This window comes from Terrapene carolina, unplaced genomic scaffold (genome assembly GCF_002925995.2).
Source record: "Terrapene carolina triunguis isolate 2854851 unplaced genomic scaffold, T_m_triunguis-2.0 Scaffold97, whole genome shotgun sequence".
NCBI lineage: Eukaryota > Metazoa > Chordata > Testudines > Emydidae > Terrapene > Terrapene triunguis.
This window is the reverse complement of record NW_020664448.1, coordinates 10475121-10496535: the sequence shown is the minus strand read 5'-3', so window position 1 is coordinate 10496535 and position 21415 is coordinate 10475121. Positions and strand designations below refer to the sequence as shown.

Sequence of the window (21415 nt, the reverse complement as noted above, 5' to 3'; positions counted from 1 at the left end):
AAACGGATTTATTTGGGGTTTGGACCCCACTGGGAGTTGGGCATCTGAGTGTTAAAGACAGGAACACGTCTTAAGTTGCTTTCAGTTAAGTCTGCAGCTTTGGGGCACGTGGTTTAGACCCTGGGTCTGTGTTGGAGCAGACTGGCCGTGTCTGGCTCAGCAAGACAGGGTGCTGGAGTCCCAAGCTGGCAGGGAAAGCGGGGGCAGAAGTAGTCTTGGCACATCAGTTGGCAACCTCAAAGGGGTTTCTGTGATCCAACCCGTCACACCATGATCCTAGTTGCTTGTACTTGTATTCCCTGAATAGACTAGGAGCCTCTTGTGTTAATCTCACCAACAACCTAAAACTTCCACTGGTTATCTTAGTCCTTGGTTATAGGAGGGGTTATCCTAGTTCTGCATATGATGGCTATATGGACTCAGTTTGGCTGGAAGGCCTGCATTTTGCACACTTGTAGAATGGGATGGTGGTTTCTTTTTTCACTGCCTGTTCTGTGAGATCACTCGCTAAAGGATGTGTCACAGGGTGGAGTAAACAGAGTGTGATTAGAACCAGGCTGGTTGAATCTAGTTCAGCCTTGTGTTAACTCGCCCAAATGTCTCTCCACTAGCTCTCCTTGGTATTGGTCCCCATGTTGATGTCCTAGCATGTACATGAGTAACTCACATTAATACTGAGTTACATGCCTGTAGGGAGAAGAAAGCAGATCTCCGGAAGTGCTCACAGTAGCGTGCTTTATGTTCCATAAAGCCCCATTCATAGAAACAGGGTGACCCTGCTAGGAATCCTATTGTTGGGCAGGCTGCTATACAGAACTTAAAATGCCTCCAATTCATGTGACAGACACACACAAATGCAAATTTAAAAAAAAAAAAAAGCCCTAGATTAGTAAACTTGGATTCTCATTCACCCTAACTGACGTAGCTGTGTTCCCTTGTGACTGGTCACACATATGCAAGGGAGTATCACATCGTAGCTGGCAGATAAAGCACAGTGGGTCTGGAACAGACTCATTTGGATGTGAATTTAGTACTTTTATAACGGGCCAGACTGACAGCCCCCGAGGTGGAAATCCAGTGAGCCACAGAGCAGCCATAGCACGGGCAGTGCCAGGGCAAACTTCCCCACGTTGCCCTACTAGCATGAAGCATCAATGTCTGGAAGCTGTGATGAGAACCGATGATTGGGGGTTAAAGCCAGACAAATTCAAATTAGAAATAAGGCCCAAATTTTTAATAGGGAGGGTTATCAACGTTGGAACAAACTATCAAGGAAAGTGGTGGATTCTCCATTTCTTGAAGTCTTCTCACCAAGACTGGATGCCTTTCTGGAAGTTGTGCTTTAGCCAAACACAAGTTATTGGATTCAGTACAGGAGTAAGTGGATGGAATACCTAATGGACCCTTCTGGCTTTAAAGGCTATGAAATCCATGTCACAAGTCTGACCGTGGAGGCAGTGCTGTAGCAACCCATCCTGCAAACCCTGCAGCTTCAGGGGGCCTCAGATCCAGTCTGTAGTTTCAAGGCAATTTCGATTGATGTAGCGCAGACCAAATGTAGTGCAGTTATGGCATACTTGGAATTATATGGTCCTTTGCATGCTCAAAGTGCTACTGCAGATGTGACATAAACAGAAGAAGAGAAGACACACGGTGGTTGAACTCCTTAGGCACATACACTCTGTTCCCTACAGAGCTGGTATATTCCATAGCCATGACTGGTTGAGAAACCCCCCAACCCAACTCGAAGCAACAGAGATTGTACATGCACTGCTGGGGGTGAGGTTTTGCCTTTCTGCTTTACAGTTGCAGGTACTTGCTACATGTTGTGCTGCTATTTAAAATTAGGTGCACAGTGCGTATGAATGCTCTTTGATTTTAAAGACTAACAAACTTAATAAGGAATTTTATTATGTCTGGTTTGGACTGCAATGCTCCGAGTCCCCTGTCAAGATCACTAGATCAGAGAGAGCAAAGGCCTCACAGCCCTTACCCTAGGGGGAGTGTAAAAAGTTGCCTTTCAATTAAGTATATGTTATATTGCCTTTCAATTTAGTTGAATGTCCTCTTGTTGTATTATGATGATTGGTGGCGGCTTACGGGAATGGCGATATAGCCACAAAACTCTTGAAACTCATGAGAAAAGCCATGTTCACACTGGAAATATGGTGAAGTGGAGAGAACTGAAACTGTGACTGAAAACTTAATCTGTAATTAACCAGACTTCACAATCATTGCTTGAAATTGAGAGACAACACTTGCAAGGTGTATTTGAAATAATTGCGGCCATTGTTCTTCACTTAGCTGAAGGGAACCTAGCGTTTTGTGAATAAATGGAAAAACTTAAGTGTGGAAATGGAAACTTCTTAGGCCAAGTCGAGTTAATGGCTAAATCTGAGCCTGTGATGATGGGAACATGTAAGATGGTTCTTCACTAAAGAAGGAAGACACAACTACTTAAGCCCAGCCAAGGCCGGCTCCAGGGTTTTGGCCGCCACAAACAGCCAAAAAAAAAAAAAAAAAAGCCATGATCGCGATCTGCGGCGGCAATTCGGCGGGAGGTCCTTCGCTCTGAGCGGGAGTGAGGGACCGTCCGCCGAATTGCCGCCGAATAGCTGGACGTGCCGCCCCTCTCCGGAGTGGCCGCCCCAAGCACCTGCTTGCCAGGCTGGTGGCTGGAGCCGGCCCTGAGCCCAGCAATACAAAATATTATTTTGAAGTTATCTCAAAAGGTAACAGGTACAATTATTAACAACATAAGATGAAATATTAATCCATTATTTTGGACATCATATCTGATAGTCACGCGGAACAAATGTGTCTCATTTTGAGGTATGTTAAGATCCAAGAGACAGAAGTCAATATTGAAGAGCACTTCCCGTCATTTCTGAATGTGCAGGAGGCTACTGGAAAGGCTCTGTCGGATGAGATTCTTCAGGAGTTATCCAGACATTTGATAATTGCAGAGAACAGGGCTATGATGATGGAGCTTACAGGGAAGGGCAGCATAAAGGTGTGCAAGCTTGTTTAGTTCAAAAGAACAAAAAGACACTTTTTTTTGTTCCTTGCTGCTGCCTTTCCTTAAATCTAGTGTTGAGTGAGGCAACAAATTCCTCAAACTGAACCCCAGCAGGGTCAATGCAGTCCTTAAACTTTCCAAGATCAAGAACCAGAATGTATAGGTTAAAAGTCTTCTGGACAAGGCTTTACCCTCATCTGCTTTATACATACTTAAGAGTTTTCATGACGCTCTTCTCGTGAATAGAGAGATGGCCTCAGGGCCCCAGCCAAGACATTTCTTCTCTTTTGCTTCTGACCACTGTGCTAAGTGTCAGTTCACCTGGCTGCTGCCCACTACTAGAGTGATGATGGCACTTCAGTAATGGGTGCAGTGAGAAACGTATATACAATAGTAAAGGTTAGGTGCTTGGCCTTTTTGTTTATACAGTGCCCCATCTTTGTATTCTCTGACCAGTTACTTTCCTCTCATTAATCATAACAGGAGTATACAATGGCATTGCAGCCATGGTCATCACGGAATAGGCTAATTCAACTCTTCTGCTTGAGGAAAGACTGAGCAAGGATTTCATGAGTGAACCTATGACTACTGCATCTTTAAAGCAGACGTTCTGCCTAATCTAATAGGAGTAGGAAGAGGAATGAAGCAGCAGGAAAACTGACTGTTAGCTTTTTAATACCACTGCTGTATATTTCTCATCTATTGTATAGCCTTCAGTACTGATGAGAGCCAGTGGCCCCTTTTTCCTTCCTTCCTTCCCTCTCCCCTCCAGCCCCAACCACCAAAGGTTTGGTCATTCTTATCTGAGCTAGTATTTCCTATCCACAGCTACCGGTACTGTGGCTGACATTATTTTATTCACACAAATAAGTGCAATCTTTTCCCCTTTTGCAGGCATTTACCAGAAAAAATTCAGAATGACAATCAGCTAAAGAATATGAGCGGGCAGTGGTTTTATGAAGCAAAGTCAAAGAGGCACAGAGATAAAATACACGGAGCAGATATCATTAGAGCATCGATAAGAAGGAAACCCACAACAAAAGGTACGTTTATTTCAGGGATCCTGTATAGTGATGTCCTCTTAGGCTAGGTCTACACTACAGCGGACTTCCGACCTAAGATACGCAACTTCAGCTACGTGAATACCGTAGCTGAAGTTGCGTATTTTAGGTCGGCTTACCTGGCGGTGAGGACGCGGGAAAGTCGACCGCTGCCGCGCTGCCGCCGACTCTGCTACCGCCTCTTGTCGAGGTGGAGTTCCGGAGTCGACGGTAGAGCCATCAGGGATCGATTTTACCGCGTCCTCACGAGACGCGGTAAGTCGATCCCCGATAAACCGATTGCTACCCGCCGGATCGGCGGGTAGTGAAGACGTAGCCTTAGTTAGCGCACCTAAGAAGGTGCATCTTTGAAGGTGCTGTACAAAAATAATGCAATCTTCTCCTGAGCAAGAATTGGGGTAGAAGAGATATGTTTGTGTTTATTGTGTGAAGTACACTCTTCTTTCAATACATTCTGTTAATACTAACTACAAAGGTAGATGGGAAGGATTGTCTTGTGCTTACGGAATTGGACCCTTTCACCGGGGTTCTGTTCCCAGCTCTGCCGATGGCTCCTTGTGTGACCCTGAGCATGTCATAAGGGCTCAGACGACCTCTGATTTGGGATGCCCCAGATTTTGGGTGCTCAACTTGAGACCCCTGAAGTCTGGTGCTTTTTATTTGTGGTCGGTGATCAGAGATGAGCAATCAGGTACTGAATTCCATTTGAAGCAGCTATTCATGGGGTAACATCCCTGTGGCAAAAGGAAGTACTGTGTTTGTTAGTAAAGTGGCTATGTTCATCTGATCATGCAATGCAAGTCCCCAAAATTTTATTAGTTACTAGTGTATGCATAAGGGTCTATATCTTTTCTCATGTAATTTTTATTATGAAAACAGCTCTGAGCATTGGAAGATTATTTCTGTAATTAATAGAGTTTAGTACATCTTTCTGTTTTTGAGAGAACCTGTAAAAATAAGGTACTGTTGTTGTCAGTGTTTGATGGAACTTGTGACCCTTATTCTTAGTGTGGATTCTATTTATGATTAGTCTGTGTGCTTAAGTAAAGTAATTTGCTTTGCTAGAAAATTTACCCATGTCAGTTCCATGGATAAACTTCAAAGTAGCAAATTGTAAGGCTTGTATAACTAAAACTCATCCCTGTTTCTGAACTGCCTGTGAATGTTTGTGAATTATCCTGCCTTAATTCTTATTAAACTGATTCACCTATCCTTAGTGCAAGTGTAGAATCAAATATGGAGATCATGTTTGGTTAGTGGTAGCCTGATCACTTTGAAAAGTACTCTTGTCTGTCTATGTGAACAAAAGAAGGCCTAAAACAAAGAGAAATACGGGGACCAGAAATGGGCAAGAAGAAACCTCTTTTCGTTCTTCCTAATTTAGAACTGATGAACTGATAGTCCAGAACATTTCAGATTGTGTGTTTAAGCTCTTGGTAAAGAGTTTCTCTGTCTAACAGAGTTATGTGTTGGCCACCATGCAACTTGAAGGAGCAATCATTTATTCTCAAGCATGCAATTACTTGAACAGGCAAGGACATTCAAAACTGGCTTAAATCTGACTTGTAAACTACACGGAATTGTTTAGCTCCAATGACTCATAAGGTGATTAAACAATTTCCCTCACAGCAATGCTCTGTGAAAATGTACACCTGAATGTGGCACTTCTATTTCTGCACACTGAGAATTAATCTTATTTTCAGGAGTACTGCGGAAGTATAGAAGGCAACAGAAGGCCATACAAAAATGTTTCAAAAACTTCATGGAATGTTTTGTGACTTCAGCAAAGTAGGATTTCTCCTCCCCTCAAAAAAAAAAAAGCCCAACCAAACAAAACCAAACTCAAATGTATGATCACCATTCAAGTTTTCACATACTAGTTTATATTTCTTCTATTGCAGTGGTTCTCTGTAGTTGCCATCCAGGGACAACCTCCTCCCCCACCCCTCCCAAACACACCAATTAGCTGGGGTTCCAGAACCCCCTCCAATTTTGCAATATAGATTCATAGATTCTAGGACTGGAAGGGACCTCGAGAGGTCATCGAGTCCAGTCCCCTGCCCTCATGGCAGGACCAAATACTGTCTAGACCATCCCTGATAGACATTTATTTAACCTACTCTTAAATATCTGCAGAGATGGAGATTCCACAATCTCCCTAGGCAATTTATTCCAGTGTTTAACCACCCTGAATGTCCAACCTAAACCTCCCTTGCTGCAGTTTAAGTCCATTGCTTCTTGTTCTATCCTTAGAGGCTAAGGTGAACAAGTTTTCTCCCTCCTCCTTATGACACCCTTTTAGATACCTGAAAACTGCTATCATGTCCCCTCTGTCTTCTCTTTTCCAAACTAAACAAACCCAATTCTTTCAGCCTTCCTTCATAGGTCATGTTCTCAAGACCTTTAATCATTCTTGTTGCTCTTCTCTGGGACCCTCTCCAATTTCTTCACATCTTTCTTGAAATGCGGTGCCCAAAATTGGACACAATACTCCAGCTGAGGCCTAACCAGAGCAGAGTAGAGTGGAAGAATGACTTCTCGTGTCTTGCTCACAACACACCTGTTAATACATCCCAGAATCATGTTTGCTTTTTTTGCAAGAGCATCACACTGTTGACTCATATTTAGCTTGTGGTCCACTATAACCCCTAGATCCCTTTCTGCCGTACTCCTTCCTAGACAGTCTCTTCCCATTCTGTATGTGTGAAACTGATTTTTCCTTCCTAAGTGGAGCACTTTGCATTTGTCTTTGTTAAACTTCATCCTGTTGACCTCAGACCATTTCTCCAATTTGTCCAGATGATTTTGAATTATGACCCTGTCCTCCAAAGCAGTTGCAATCCCTCCCAGTTTGGTATCATCTGCAAACTTAATATGCGTACTTTCTATGCCAATATCTAAGTCGTTAATGAAGATATTGAACAGAGCCGGTCCCAAAACAGACCCCTGCGGAACCCCACTCGTTATACCTTTCCAGCAGGATTGGGAACCATTAATAACAACTCTCTGAGTACGGTTATCCAGCCAGTTATGCACCCACCTTATAGTAGCCCCATCTAAATTGTATTTGCCTAGTTTATCGATAAGAATATCATGCGAGATCGTATCAAATGCCTTACTAAAGTCTAGGTATACCACATCCACCGCTTCTCCCTTATCCACAAGACTCGTTATCCTATCAAAGAAAGCTATCAGATTGGTTTGACACGATTTGTTCTTTACAAATCCATGCTGGCTATTCCCTATCACCTTACCACCTTCCAAGTGTTTGCAGATGATTTCCTTAATTATTTGCTCCATTATCTTCCCTGGCACAGAAGTTAAACTAACTGGTCTGTAGTTTCCTGGGTGGTTTTTATTTCCCTTTTTATAGATGGGCACTATATTTGCCCTTTTCCAGTCTTCTGGAATCTCTCCCGTCTCCCATGATTTTCCAAAGATAATAGCTAGAGGCTCAGATACCTCCTCTATTAGCTCCTTGAGTATTCTAGGATGCATTTCATCAGGCCCTGGTGACTTGCAGGCATCTAACACTTCTAAATGATTTTTAACTTGTTCTTTTTTTATTTTATCTGCTAAACCTACCCCTTTCCCATTAGCATTCACTATGTTAGGCATTCCTTCAGACTTCTCGGTGAAGACCGAAACAAAGAAGTCATTAAGCATCTCTGCCATTTCCAAGTTTCCTGTTACTGTTTCTCCCTCTTCACTGAGCAGTGGGCCTACCCTGTCTTTGGTCTTCCTCTTGCTTATAATGTATTGATAAAACGTCTTCTTGTTTCCCTTTATTCCTGTAGCTAGTTTGAGCTCATTTTGTGCCTTTGCCTTGCTAATCTTGCCCCTGCATTCCTGTGTTGTTTGCCTATATTCATCCTTCGTAATCTGTCCTAGTTTCCATTTTTTATATGATTCCTTTTTATTTTTTAGATCATGCAAGCAGGGCCGGCTCCAGGGTTTTGGCCGCCTCAAGCAGCCAAAAAAAAAAAAAAAAAAGCCGCGATCGCGATCTAAAAAAAGCCGCGATCGCGTTCTGCGGCGACAATTTGGCGGGAGGTCCTTCACTCCCAGGCGGAGTGAGGGACCGTCCACCGAATGCCGCCGAATACCTGGAACTGCCGCCCCTGTCCGGAACGGCCGCCCCAAGCACCTGCTTGAGAAGCTGGTGCCTGGAGCCGGCCCTGCATGCAAGATCTCGTGGTTAAGCCAAGGTGGTCTTTTGCCACATTTTCTATCTTTCCTAACCAGCGGAATAGCTTGCTTTTGGGCCCTTAATAACGTCCCTTTGAAAAACTGCCAACATTCCTCAGTTGTTTTTTCCCCTCAGTCTTGATTCCCATGGGACCTTACCTATCAGCTCTTTGAGCTTACGAAAATCCACCTTCCTGAAATCCATTGTCTCTATTTTGGTGTACTCTCTTCTACCTTTCCTTAGAATTGCAAACTCTGATTTCATGACCATTTTCACCCAAGCTGCCTTCTTCTTTCAAATTCTCAACGAGTTCCTCCCTATTTGTTAAAATCAAGGAAGGGGGCAAACTGGTCCTGCCACCTTGATACATGTTCATTGAGAACCCATGTTTTACAGAACTCTCCTTTTCATTTGACCACCAAATATTGTGGAGTTAAGATTCCTCATTGTACTGACATTACATTCAATGGGCATTTAGCTGCTGTAAGAAATACAAGAACACCACTGCTAATTCATTGGTTGCAGGATATTTTACAAATTAGAATTGCTTTAACATTTAGGACTCTTGGTGCAGTGGAATGTTGTAATTGGGGATGTTAAAATGAGAACCCCACACACTTATTTACTCTAGATGTCTCGATGTACCCTGACCTGTAACTGTAGCACAGTGTGTTTGTGAAATAAGTTTGAAACCTATTGGAACTGCTTGCCTGTATTTACCTGCAGTGGAAACCTGCATGAACATAATGGGAGATAACTTTGGTCTTGTTTCCTATTTTAGCTGAGCGGAGTCAGAACAAATCAGACAAAACAAAGAACAGTTGGCTGAACAATGTCAATAAGGAAGTTTCTGTCCCAGCAGAGCTATCTGGTATCAGGGAAGAGACAGAAGAAGGGGAAGTGAAATCCAATCAAAGGTAAGATGTTCTCTGAGATGGAGTCAGTAATTTGACTTTTTGTGTATTACTTAGGGCTGAGTATAGTTTGTGACTTGTGTGTTTCCTTTTTCAGCATTTCATGTAAATATTTCTGCCATTTAATGCAAGGGGACTTTCAAGCCCTGAAAACATAACATTGTCATCAAATTGCAATGGTCTGCCAGCACTTACTCAGACTGGCCTGGAAATTCACATCTGCAGTAGCTTGACATGTCATGGCTTTGTGCATTCAGATGTTCCCGGAAGCACCAGGACAGCCATATTTGGAAACTTTGACTCTGAGGAGACAGGCCAGGGGTTTATAAAACACCGCCTCACACATGTTCATGTAATCACACACCATAGCACAGGTGGAGACTGAAAGCTGCCTTGGATGTATGCAGTCTGGCTTGATTTCCAGAAATGACTCCGGGATCTTCCATTCTCCAGTTAGGATAATGGGCCAAACAGAGGTGCTAAGGTCCTGGCAGCCACAAATAGCAGGGTAGCAGCCACTGGATTTTTCCATTGAGTGTAACAGATAGGAGGAGGTGGCATAATTGAGAGCAGTTTCCTGTTACTTTGGTGCTGCTAGCATGACTGTGAGCAAACTTGGAACTAGACCAAGAGTTTAGGATACTCATTTGGGAAGCAATCTGATGCTACCCCCCTGAGACTTCTGGACAAATGGTGAAGCAATTCCCAGGATAGATTTGCTTTCACTGAGAACATCCTGTTCGAGACATTCAAAAAATTAGACACAGTTAGGTTGAGAATCCCAGATAATTTCAGCTGGCATGGTAAAGCCTGGAGAGAGGTGGGCTCGGAGGTGCCCAGGACCTGACCTATTGAGGACTTTATAGGTTTTGGGGCGTGTCTGATTTTTATTTATTTATTTATTTATTTATTTATAAGCGTCTCCACCTATTCCATTTATAGCTGGAAATGAATTGGAACGATCATTAGAGTGAAAGTGAAATATACTCTCGTTGTGAGACACGCACAGAGTGCAGTAATCCAGTTCAGAGGTGACAGGAGCATGGAAAGCTGTAGAGCAGAGGTCCCCAAATGGTGGGGCGCAGAGGAACGTTCGGAGGTGTGTGTGACTGGGGCCTGGCCAGCCCCTGTGGAGGGGCGGAGAGGGAGTACCACCCAGCTCCACTCCTGTCCCTGCCCCCAGCTGTGGCCTCAGCCCCCTTACCCCGTCCATGGCCCAGCTCCGGGGGGGAAGCATAGATTGGGGGGGGGAGGGTGGGGACTACTGCTTTAGAGGTCTCCATTTGAAAAGAAAGGTGGCAATCTTGAAGCTAAGCACAAATAGAAAAAATTGCTCTTGCCTGCCACTTGTACATTGATCCTCCAGAAACAGCTGAGGAACCAACAAAACCTCTAGGCTGGGAACCAAAGTCACCAAAGGTGAGCATAGTCTGTCAATTGAAAGGGCAGCTATTACCTCCAGCGTGGCTCAGTGGGTAGGATGCTGGACTTGAGACTCAGGAGACCCTGGTTCTATTCCTGGTTATACCGTTGACCAGTTGTCACAATGAGCAAGCAATTTTATCTGTGTCTGTTTCCCCTTCACGCTCAATGTTCCCTTAATCTACTCTGGGTTGATCTTCAAACAGTTCGTTTTAATCCTAGAGATTGGGCCAACTGAGAGATTGTATTGACTGGGTCCAATGGAAAAATATGTAAAGCTGAGTATCTGTCTGATGATGACACTGCAGCCCAAACCGTCTGTATCTGCTAGCAGCCTCAGCTACACATTAAACGAGAGAGATTACAGAATAGAATTCTGAAAAGAACAGTTGTTCAAGTGCAGCTCCATCTCCCACTTTCATGGCCTGCAGATATGGTGTCAGCCCAAGTGGTCAGTGGCATCAAAGGTTGCTGATGGGTCTAACACATTCAGCACAGATACCTGATCTTTGCCTGTCTCCAAAAGGAGATCGTTGTCCAGTGAAACCAGAACAGTCTGTGTCGTACCCAGACCTAAAACCAGACTGAAAAGGGTCAAATAAATGTGAGGAATGATAATGCCAGAGCTGCTTTGCAACAGCAATTCTCCTCCAATAATTTAAGTTTAACAGTGGTGATAACTAAGAGACGTATTGAAGGCTGCTGCTAAAATTGACATTGTTAGCTACTGTAATTAGTTTTCTTCAGTTGGTTCATAGCATTAAAAGATGAATAACAAATTATTTATCACTTATGGAGAGTACTGGATAGCTGTTGCTTTTCCTTTTCATGTTGTTTAATCATAAAAGCTTATTCCACAACTTCTCAAATGCTAACCTGTGTAGCCCACTTCTGTTAATTGTACAGTGATCCTGGAAAGCAAAACTATATTCTGAAACCAACAAAAGCCTTGTGCAGAACTACTTGTACCATCACAATGTGAATCACTTATTGGTCAGGTACCTGCTCTGGGACTGATTGAAAGGACAGACTTTTGGCAAGAAACTGCCAGGAGACACTCTAACAATATTTGGTGATATGTCAAACTTAAGTAGCTTTTTTTTTTCTTTTTTAAGCAAGTAAGCTGCTATCTCAACATTTTTTTTTAAAAGCTATAGGTTTCCCCCTAAATGCTCATTGCAACAAACTATGGTATTTAGTTTTCTTTTGTCTTTCTGTATGGATGTAAAGGGCTAGTTCTGAAAGCAGCTGTAACTGGTTCACATATTGTTTTTCTGCAGGGGTAGGGGGAGATCTTAATGACCTTTTTATTTCAGGTCATAGTTCCAAACTAGTGTGAAGCTGAATAAATTTTACAACCCGTATCGGTTTCCCGTTTACTGCTCCAGCCATGTCAGAAAATGTCAGAGTTTTAGACACTTTCAGAGTAATGGAACTTGCCCTTGCCCTGTGTCCTTCAGTGGGGAACATAGGCCTGTAATTCCTATTTACACTGCAGTTCCACTGGCTAGAGAGAGCCATCCAATTCACACAGCAGTTGAACTAGTTATAATACTCAGCACTTGAATAGCACCTTCCATTTTTCAATTGTTGTGTATTACAGCTGATTTCAGAGACTGGACTAGAATTCAAGGTTTTCTAGCTCCCACATCATGATGCCACTTCTAAAGCAAACTTATACAGTACAGAATGGCTAATGGAAGTGTTTGGAGACAGAACCCAGAGAATGAATTGCAATAGATAGGCCAAAGCCCAGTATTTAATTACACATTTATGTAACATACATGCAAACACCAACTCCTGCCCTCCAAAATATGCGGCTAAAGCAAGGGAAAGTAGCAGTGCTAGAACTGCACTACATCACTTAGGCCTGGTCCACACTAACCCCCCACTTCGGACTAAGGTATGCAAATTCAGCTACGTTAATAACGTAGCTGAATTCGAAGTACCTTAGTCCGAACTTACCACGGGTCCAGACGCGGCAGGCAGGCTCCCCCGTCGATGCCGCGTACTCCTCTCGCCGAGCTGGAGTACCGGCGTCGACGGCGAGCACTTCCGGGATCGATTCATCGCGTCTAGACAAGACGCGATAAATCGATCCCAGAAGATCGATTGCCTGCCGCCGAACCAGGAAGTAAGTGTAGACGTACCCTCAAACTCTCACCCAAGGTTTTTATTTTTACTATATATGAGGTGAGCACACAACATTGATTTGGGGGAAATGCAGGGAGAGACCAACCCTTTAAAGACAGCCTTTTTTTCTATCCCATGTAGGGTGGACTTCTTCTGAAGTACTGTTCTGACCTGGCTGTGTGCCCACTCCTAATGGCAAGAGTTGATCAATAGCAGCTGGGAAAAGCTGATTCCAGGACCTGCTGGATTAGCAGCCTAGCCAAGGTGCCAGGAGGGGCAAACCTGTACACCGGAAGCATTTGGTTCAGTCTTCAAAGACAATAGATCCTTGAAGACGTGTTCTTTCTATGTATTTCAGCATGGAAGGAAGGGGCAACTGACGGTTCACATCAGAAATGTGAACCTAGTGTAATTTTGGAGTCTCTTTGCAGGATAATGGGATAAACGTTTCAAAAACACCAGAGCCGTTTTCAAAAGTAGCGTAGGCATTTAGCTAAAGTGTGACTGATAGCCAATGGGACTTAGGCTCCTCAGTTGCTAGGGTGCTTTTGAAAATGCTGCTACTCTTTAATGATAGCAATCACAATTTTTTGCGTGGAGAATGGTGCAGGCTACAGGCCTGGTCTTCAGTCTTTACATAGGCAAAACAATTGTTGACTTCAGGATCTGGCCCTGAGCATATCTGGGGGAGATGTAGGTGGGAAATGTAAAAGCAAAATCCCTAAATCTTATTTTTGATTCCTATTATTGAGACAAACTGCACTTATGACCATGAATGACTTAGGAAGGATCAACCCTTTTCATTGGGAGAACTCCCTGTATAAGGACCGAGGGCCAAATTCTGCTCTCAGACTAGTGAACACATCAGAGTCAGCGGCGTTACTTCAGGTCTAGTCTGGACTTAATAAGAGCAGAATATGGCTCTTTAGGTTTGGACACTTAAGCTGTAGGGTGGTGCTCCTTTTTTTTCTCTTTAATGACTAATTCCAATAACCAAGCTGAAACCAGTGCTTGTCTTGGTATTTAAATTCCCATGATACTTTCTCTTGCATATCATAACCTTTGTGAGCTGGGTGTGTGAAGTGTGTTTTTGGGGGTGTAACCTTCCACAGAAGGAATTTCAACAGAACAACTGACTCAATCTGTCAATATTTTCTCTGTCTGACGATACATTCCATCTGTAGATTGAGAGTGTAAAATATGCCACCTAAGGAAGGGCAGAGTCCAGGTTCTCCCTTCTATGTTCTGAATCATTGTGTAAAAAAAATCAATTTCTTAATCCTGAAAAGGCTCTCTCGGCTGATAAATAACACTGTCTGCGAACATTAATCCTAGAGTCTCTTACATGCAAATCAGCTGCCCCAAAATTTATTCTTAAAATGCAAATGGCTTTAGTATGTACGAAAGGGGCTAGATCTTCTGCTTATCCATTTAACAGGTACAGCATTAGCAGCAGCAGTTGAGACTTCCCCACATACACTTGCCATTGTGGCCTATCTCTGATTTTGGAGGACTCACCTCTAAGGTCAGATGAGTTTGCTTTGTGCCCTCTCAATCCTTGACCTATCTGCTGAGCCTGCCAGCAAACGGCACCCCAATTCTGGGATGTTTCTTGTGAGGGTGACAGGGACTAATTCACAGGGACTAACACATTTGCTACTGACCTGGGTTGGATTTGAGCCATTGCCATAGTTTCATAGAAGTTTAAAGACGGGAAAAGACCGCCTAACAAGGTTGTCTAGTCAATCTCCTGCCATTTTAGGATTGTGCCCTACAACCTGTTTTCCAAACCTTTGTCCACCTTCTGTGACTAAGTCCCACTTTTGTCCCTCTAGGGTCTGCTCTATGGTGGAGGTACAAAATCAGGTAGAATAAGGAAATCTTTTCCTCTTATAACCTTCCTCCTATAAGCCCCTTCTCTCTTCCTCTGCTCTCCATCTGTAGGCATTTTATTGCTTTTACCATAGCACAGTGGTCTCCAACCTTTCTAAGCACAAGATCACTTCTTGAATTTAAATGCAACCCAGGATCTACCCCGCCTCTTCCCTGAGGCCCCACCTCTTCCATGAAGCCCTGTCCCACTCATTCCATTCCCCCCTCTCTGTCGCTCGCTCTCCCCCACCCTCACTCACTTTCACCGGGCTGGGGCAGGAGGTTGGGGTTCGGGAGGGGGTGCAGGCTCTGGGATGGGGCCGAGGGGTTTGCAGTGTGGGAGGGGGCTCTGGGCTGAGCCTGGGGTAGGGGGCTAGGGTGCAGGAGGGGGTGCAGGGTGTAGGCTCTGAGAGGAGTTTGGGTGCAGGAGGGGGCTCTGGGCTGGGGCAGAGTGTTGGGGTGAAGGAGGGGGTATGGGATACTGGCTCTGGGAGGGGGCTTAGGTCTGGGGAAAAGGTTTGGGGGTGCAGGAGGGGGTTCAGGGTGCAGGAGGGGGCATGGGGTGCTGACTCTGGGAGGGGGCTCAGGGCTAGGAGTTGGGGAGTGGGTTCCTGCTGGGTGGCACTTACCTCAGCTCCCAGTCGGCAGCACAGCGGGGCTAATGCAGGCTTCCTGCCTCACGCAGCTCCCAGAAGGGGCCAATGTGCTCCTGCGGCCCCTGGGGGCGGGCATGTGGCTCAACGCGCTGCCCCTCTCTGCAGGCACCGCCCCTGCAGCTCCCATTGGCCACAGTTCCCCGTTCCTGGCCAATGGGAGCTGTGGGGGCGGTGCTTGCAGACAGGAGCAGTGTATGGAGACCGCTGCCCTCCCCTGGGGCCCTGGGGGCGTGCTGGCCGCTTCCAGGAGCGGCATAGGGCCGGGGCAGGCAGGGAGCCTGCCTTAGCGGCAGCCCCACTGCACCACCAGACTTTTAGCGGCCAGAGATGGCGATCGATTGGGAGTCTCTAGGATCGACCAGTCGATCGCGATCCACCAGTTGGTGACCACCGCCATAGTGTTACCTGAACATGTTACCAAAATGACTTGATAGGTTGATAATGGCAGGGGAGCTGGACTCTTGCTCCACCCAGCACTGTCCCTAACTTTCTGTGGGTATATCTACACAGCAGTGTAAACCTGGGCTCAAGCGTAACCTCCCTTGCATCCACACCCATTGTGCTAACCTAAGGCTTGGACTTAGGGTCCCTGCATCCTGAAGGGTTGGAGGGTCCAGGCCCATGTTAAGCTGGAACCTAGGGTCCGAGTCCTATTGCTTTCCTGCTTGCACGTGGCCCTGGTTGACTCGGGTCTCGGGAGTCCGCCGGATGTATCTGAGTTCCCGCTACCAGGAACTCAGCCAGCACAGCAGCCGGAAGTGCCATTACTGCCTGGCTGAGGGTGCTCACCCTTCCTGCTCCTCACAGCAGCAGCTTCTCCTTGCTTCTGTGCAGAGCTTGCCCAGAGCAGGGAGCAAAGCTGACAGGTGGGAAGCTGCTTCCGACTGCCATGATATTGGGAGTCATCCCTCCCCTGGCCGTGCTGAGCTGGGAGCTCTGCTGCTCCCTCTCCTGCAGGGCAGCCACTTAGTCCCCACTCCGCTCTCTGATCCTTGCTCCCGGGCCCCACCTCCACTCCCTGTGTGTGCAGGGGCACCCTGACTGCGTGCACTCTCAGGGTGGTGAGTGGGAGCCAGCCCCAAAACCTCCCTGCAGACACCTCTTTATCCATGTTTGCTTCCACCTACTGAAAACAGCTGCTGCTTCATATCCCTGGCCTGGTTACATAACCTCAGACTGGGATGATAATCTTAATTTTTTTAAAAATATCTTTGCCTATGAATGAGCAATACTTCAAAAATTACTACTAAAAACAATCCGCTCTCCCATCCCTTGCTGTTTAATTTCTCCTTAGCTATAGTGCAACCAATCAATCAAGAGCATGTTTAATGAATTTATATTGGCTCTGAAAATGGTATTCTGTAATATTTTATCTGAAACAAAGACTTCAAATGTAGTAGATGAGGCACATAAACTGTTGTAGGGATGGTAAACCAAACAGGTGAATGGAACAGTATCTATGCCAAGAGTGGCAGTCTTCCATAAACAAAGAGAACAGATTGAACAGAAGAACCTCACATTTTTATGTTGTTTTTTATAAGCGTATGGCAGCTTAATTTTCATTTTTACAGGCTTAAAGCAATGTGCTGGTTTCATGCTAAGCAACTTGTTGTTCTCTTGTAGTTCTAATGCACTGGACGCAACCTTAGACAAACCACAGGAAAGCTCAAAGAAGGTAGCTGTGTCACCAGGAAAGGTAGGTTCAGCATTGGTATGCTAGAGATGGCCTTTTTAAAGCTATTCCCTTGCCACTTCGCCGCTCCACTAAAAACCAGGAAGAATTTGGACAGAAGAATAAAAACTTGAGGTATAAAATGATGGATTGATTCCTGTTCAGCCTGTTTGTGTGGCAGAGAGAAAATCTTCATCCCTTACCTATATGTAGCCAATAGCAACCTCTTCACCCTCCCGAGAAAATTGACTCCATTTTGCTTTGTTCCAATTTCAATTGAATCTTCTCATAGGTCTGAATCCCTTTTGGGAGTCAGTAGCAGAAATGAGGCTATCTAAGGGCTTGTCTTCACTAGAGTGCATCTAGTGAAGACACAGGAGAGTGTCTCCCTCCCACATAGCACAGTGTAGACAGCACTTTAAGTCGATGTAAACTTAAGACACTCGGGGGTGGTTTTTTCACACCCCTGAGCAACGTAAATTACATCTGTAGTAGGAAGAGAGCAAACAACAAACTAACTTTCTTAAAGATATGGTTGCCAAGCAACAAAAATGCAGACTCTGCTTCTAATCCTAACCACTAACTAATATTTGAAACATAGGCTTTCCTTATTACCACATAGCAGAGTTTTAAAATAAAGTTAATATAAAGTAAATGCCCTAAGTTACTAAATGAATACAACCAATTAAATTAATACAACAAATTTGATGTAAGCAGTAATGTAGACAAGCCCTAAGGGCTGGTCTGCACTGGAAATGTACATCCGCATAGCAATGTCTCTCAGGGGTGTGAAAAATCCACCAAGAGACATAGATAAGTTGACGTAAATCCCAGTGTAGACAGTGCTAGGTTGATGAAAGAATTCTTCTGTCGAGCGAACTGTCGCCTTGAGGGGAGGTGGATTAACCACGACAGTGGGAGAATCCCGCCCGTCGCTATAGTGTCTCTAGTGAAGTGTGCTGCAGCTGTGCTGCTGTACCGTTTTAAGTATAGATGTAGCCTGCTTCACAAAGGTGGGGTTTTCAAATGCCCTAAGTCTGTTCCTGCTGACTTCAAAGGGAGTAGAGTTAGGCCAAGCCCTTCTGACAATCCTTTACCTTCACTATTTTGCCATGTCCTCCGTCTGTCTTATAAGAGCCCTGCTTAAACCTTATTCTGCAGGGGTGAAATCACTGCGTTTTCATGTTTCTGTTAACGCTGTTAAACATATGACTCAAATTATATGTCCATTCTTTTCTAGCAAAGGAAAAATCCATTTAATGACGTCACTGCACCAGAACAGAACGTAAAAAGTAGGGACTCAGAAAGCGGAACAACTGACCTATCTCAGATGTCAAATGAGGGTAAATAATTTTTTTTAATCTACATGTCCTCTGTGGACTCTGAAATTCTTCGGGGTATTGTGACCAAGTTAACTGTCGCTTTTCTCACACAATACATTTTCTAGGGGGGAAAATCTTTTTAAAATCCTGCAATAAAGCAGGACATGGCAGAATTTTACCTATTGTTTTATGAGCCTGTCTCCAGCCTGTTCTTCAAGCTGTTCATTTTAAATCTGCATGTATAAAAATATGACCCCCTGAAGATATTAAGAAAATATGTTTCACCCAAATAATCTGATCTGTCTACTCCTTTCCCCTGCCCACACTCCAACCCTAAACCTGCATTAGGTCATCGAGGATAGGTCTATGCTGCAATTAAAAACCCACAGCTGGCTCAGGTCAGCTGACTTGGACTCATGGGGCTCAGGCTGTGGGGCTCTTTAACTGTAGTTTAGACATTTGGGCTGGTGCCCAAGCTGTACGACCCTAATGTCCAAGCCCGAATGTTTATACTGCAATTAAGCAGACCCTTAGCCCGAGTCAGCTGACCCAGGCCAGCTGCAGGTGTCTGACTGCAGTGTAGACATTCCAGTAGCCATCCAGCTGAGAAGGGCCACTTCCATACTACAAGCCTCTTGGTGATTTAGCAGTAAGAGAGCAGTTTAAGATATTCTCTTTTCTGTCTTTGCAGCAGTCCCAATCATTGCTGCTATTGCTCAGCGGCAGGGGATCAAGCTGGAGTCCCAACATTTGATCTCGTCCCCCTATTGTTTCTTAGACTCATAGACTTTAAGATCAGAAGGGACCATCATGATCATCTAGTGTGACATCCTGCACATTGCAGGTCACAGAACCTCACCCAGCCACTTCTATCTATAACAGACCCCTAATCTCTGGCTGAGTTACTGAAGTCCTCAAATCATGATTTAAAGACTTCAAGTTACAGAGAATCCACTATTTACACTAGTTTTAACCTGCAAGTGATCCGTGCTCCATGCTGCAGAGGAAGGAGAACCCCCCCCCCCATGATCTTTGCCAGTCTTGTTTCCTTAGTTCTGTTTTTTAGATTCCTCTCTTCCCCAAAATATCATTCCTAACCAAACAGGAGCTAGAAAATGATGTACCTTAATCCAGTCTTGCAAAATTGTAATGGGAGTTTGTCAGCCCAGGCATGAAAATTACTGACCTGCTTTCTGCCATAATGCTTGTTAATGGGGGAAGAGGACAAGCGTATACTACTTGCATTTTTTTTAAATACTTGTCCAGAGTGGGCAAGTTTTACTAGGTTTTACTTAGTTCCATCTGACCCTGAAAACAGTCTACAAAAATTGATAAAAACACAAACCCAAGACACGATAATATAATTGAGCTGTATAAGAACTGAGTTGATTAAAGGTTTACTGTGCTCTAACTTTGAGTCGTTATGTTTCTTTGCAGTAGGAATGTTCTATTAGTCAGCACTCTATAGTACAAACAAGTTAAATCTAATATAAAGTTTGATAATCTATTAGTTTTCCAATATATTTGTTTCAAGAGTGCGTACTTTTTATACTGCTGAATGCTTTGACTGTTAACGTTGTCTTGTCTTCTTGCATTGCATCCTACAGCTGCAAGAATGTCTTCACCTTGTCTTTCCTGTGTAGAACACTTGATGCTTTGACTAAATGCATGTTCTTAAGCTTGAGATCTGTTTTGCAGTATGTTTTTACCCTTTCCCTTGTATGCATGTCTTGTCTTGCAGACACACTGTCACCTTCAAAGGAGAGCCAATCCAAGAGAAACGTACTAAACAGTAGGTCAGAGGAACATAGGCAGGCTTCTGGAGAACAAACTGATGAGTCACAGAGAATTGCAGATCAGCCTCCTGTACCAAAAGCTAGAAAAGTCATCTACAAAATAACAGATCCCATACTGGAGAAAGATGGTTCTTTTCCCAAACCTGCTAAAAGGACTGATTGGGTTAGTGGTGCTGGTACACCACCGAGGGGCATTCTGAAACGCAGTTCAAGTTCAAGCTCCACTGATTCAGAAGTTCTTCGTGTTAATCAGATCTTTGACCATCAAAGTAAGACTGGTTTGCCGTCTTCAACTGTTCTCGAAAGAGTAGCTGAGACAAATCCTCCTGCAGAAGACCCCTCACAAAATTCACTGGAAAGACTAAAACAGGTCAGGTTCTCTTCCAGTATAGGTACAAAACAACCTCTTCAGAGCCCCCAGCTGCACCATGGCAAAGATATAGGAGAGTTTGACTTACTGGAATCAGACTATGTTAAGAATGCAGAAAATGACAGTAGTAGGTTAGATGCACTTCAAAATGAACAAACGCTCCCTGTAAAATCTCCACGCTCCCAATCCTCTGCTTTAGATGTTAATGCAACAGACAGAGATGTCTCCCAAGAAGACACATCAGCACCATATTCTTCTGATGCTAACAGGTCAAGCCTACCAGTTAATGAAACCTTGCAGCTTAAGACAAGTCTTCCTATGGAACCTGTAACTCCAAGGAAATCCTCCAGTAATATCTCACCAAATGTCCAGGACGTGCAAACTGTTGATGAAACGTTGTCTCAAAACATATCCAAACAGTCCCCGAATCCTGACTTGGAGTCATCCAAACACACTATTGGTAAGAGAACAACACAACACAAGTCAAATGGGTTAATACTGAGAAGGGTAAATAACAATTTTGAAGTATCAGAGGGGTAGCCGTGTTAGTCTGAATCTGTAAAAAGCAACAGAGGGTCCTGTGGCACCTTTAAGACTAACAGAAGTATTGGGAGCATAAGCTTTCGTGGGTAAGAACCTCACTTCTTCAGATGCAAGTAATGGAAATCTCCAGAGGCAGGATTTATACCTGGAAATTTCCATTACTTGCATCTGAAGAAGTGAGGTTCTTACCCACGAAAGCTTATGCTCCCAATACTTCTAACAATTTTGAAAACAGTCTTAAATAACTCTGCTCATTAATATTCCAATCATGAGAGAGAGTGCTTTCTGTATTAGCCAGAATATTTCTGCTTGCTTACTAATTTACTAGTTTCACACACTAAACCACATGCTACGCATTGTCTGAACATTCAGTCTTTGGGAATATGCTCTATTGATTGACTTTTTTTTTTTTTTTTTTTTTTTTTTTTTTTTTTTTTTTTTTTTTT

The 21415-nt window shown here is 44.2% G+C and overlaps 1 protein-coding gene across 1 annotated transcript in view; it reads left to right on the top strand.

Moving 5' to 3' along the window:
- SYTL2 (synaptotagmin like 2) overlaps positions 1-21415 on the top strand; it is a 55642-nt gene that overhangs the window by 6548 nt on the left and 27679 nt on the right. The window contains exons 2-6 of the mRNA XM_024194614.3: positions 3914-4062; positions 9051-9186; positions 16890-16962; positions 18179-18281; positions 20002-20886. Of these exons, the coding sequence (XP_024050382.1) occupies positions 3914-4062; positions 9051-9186; positions 16890-16962; positions 18179-18281; positions 20002-20886 (1346 nt within the window). The remainder of the gene's footprint in view (positions 1-3913; positions 4063-9050; positions 9187-16889; positions 16963-18178; positions 18282-20001; positions 20887-21415) is intronic.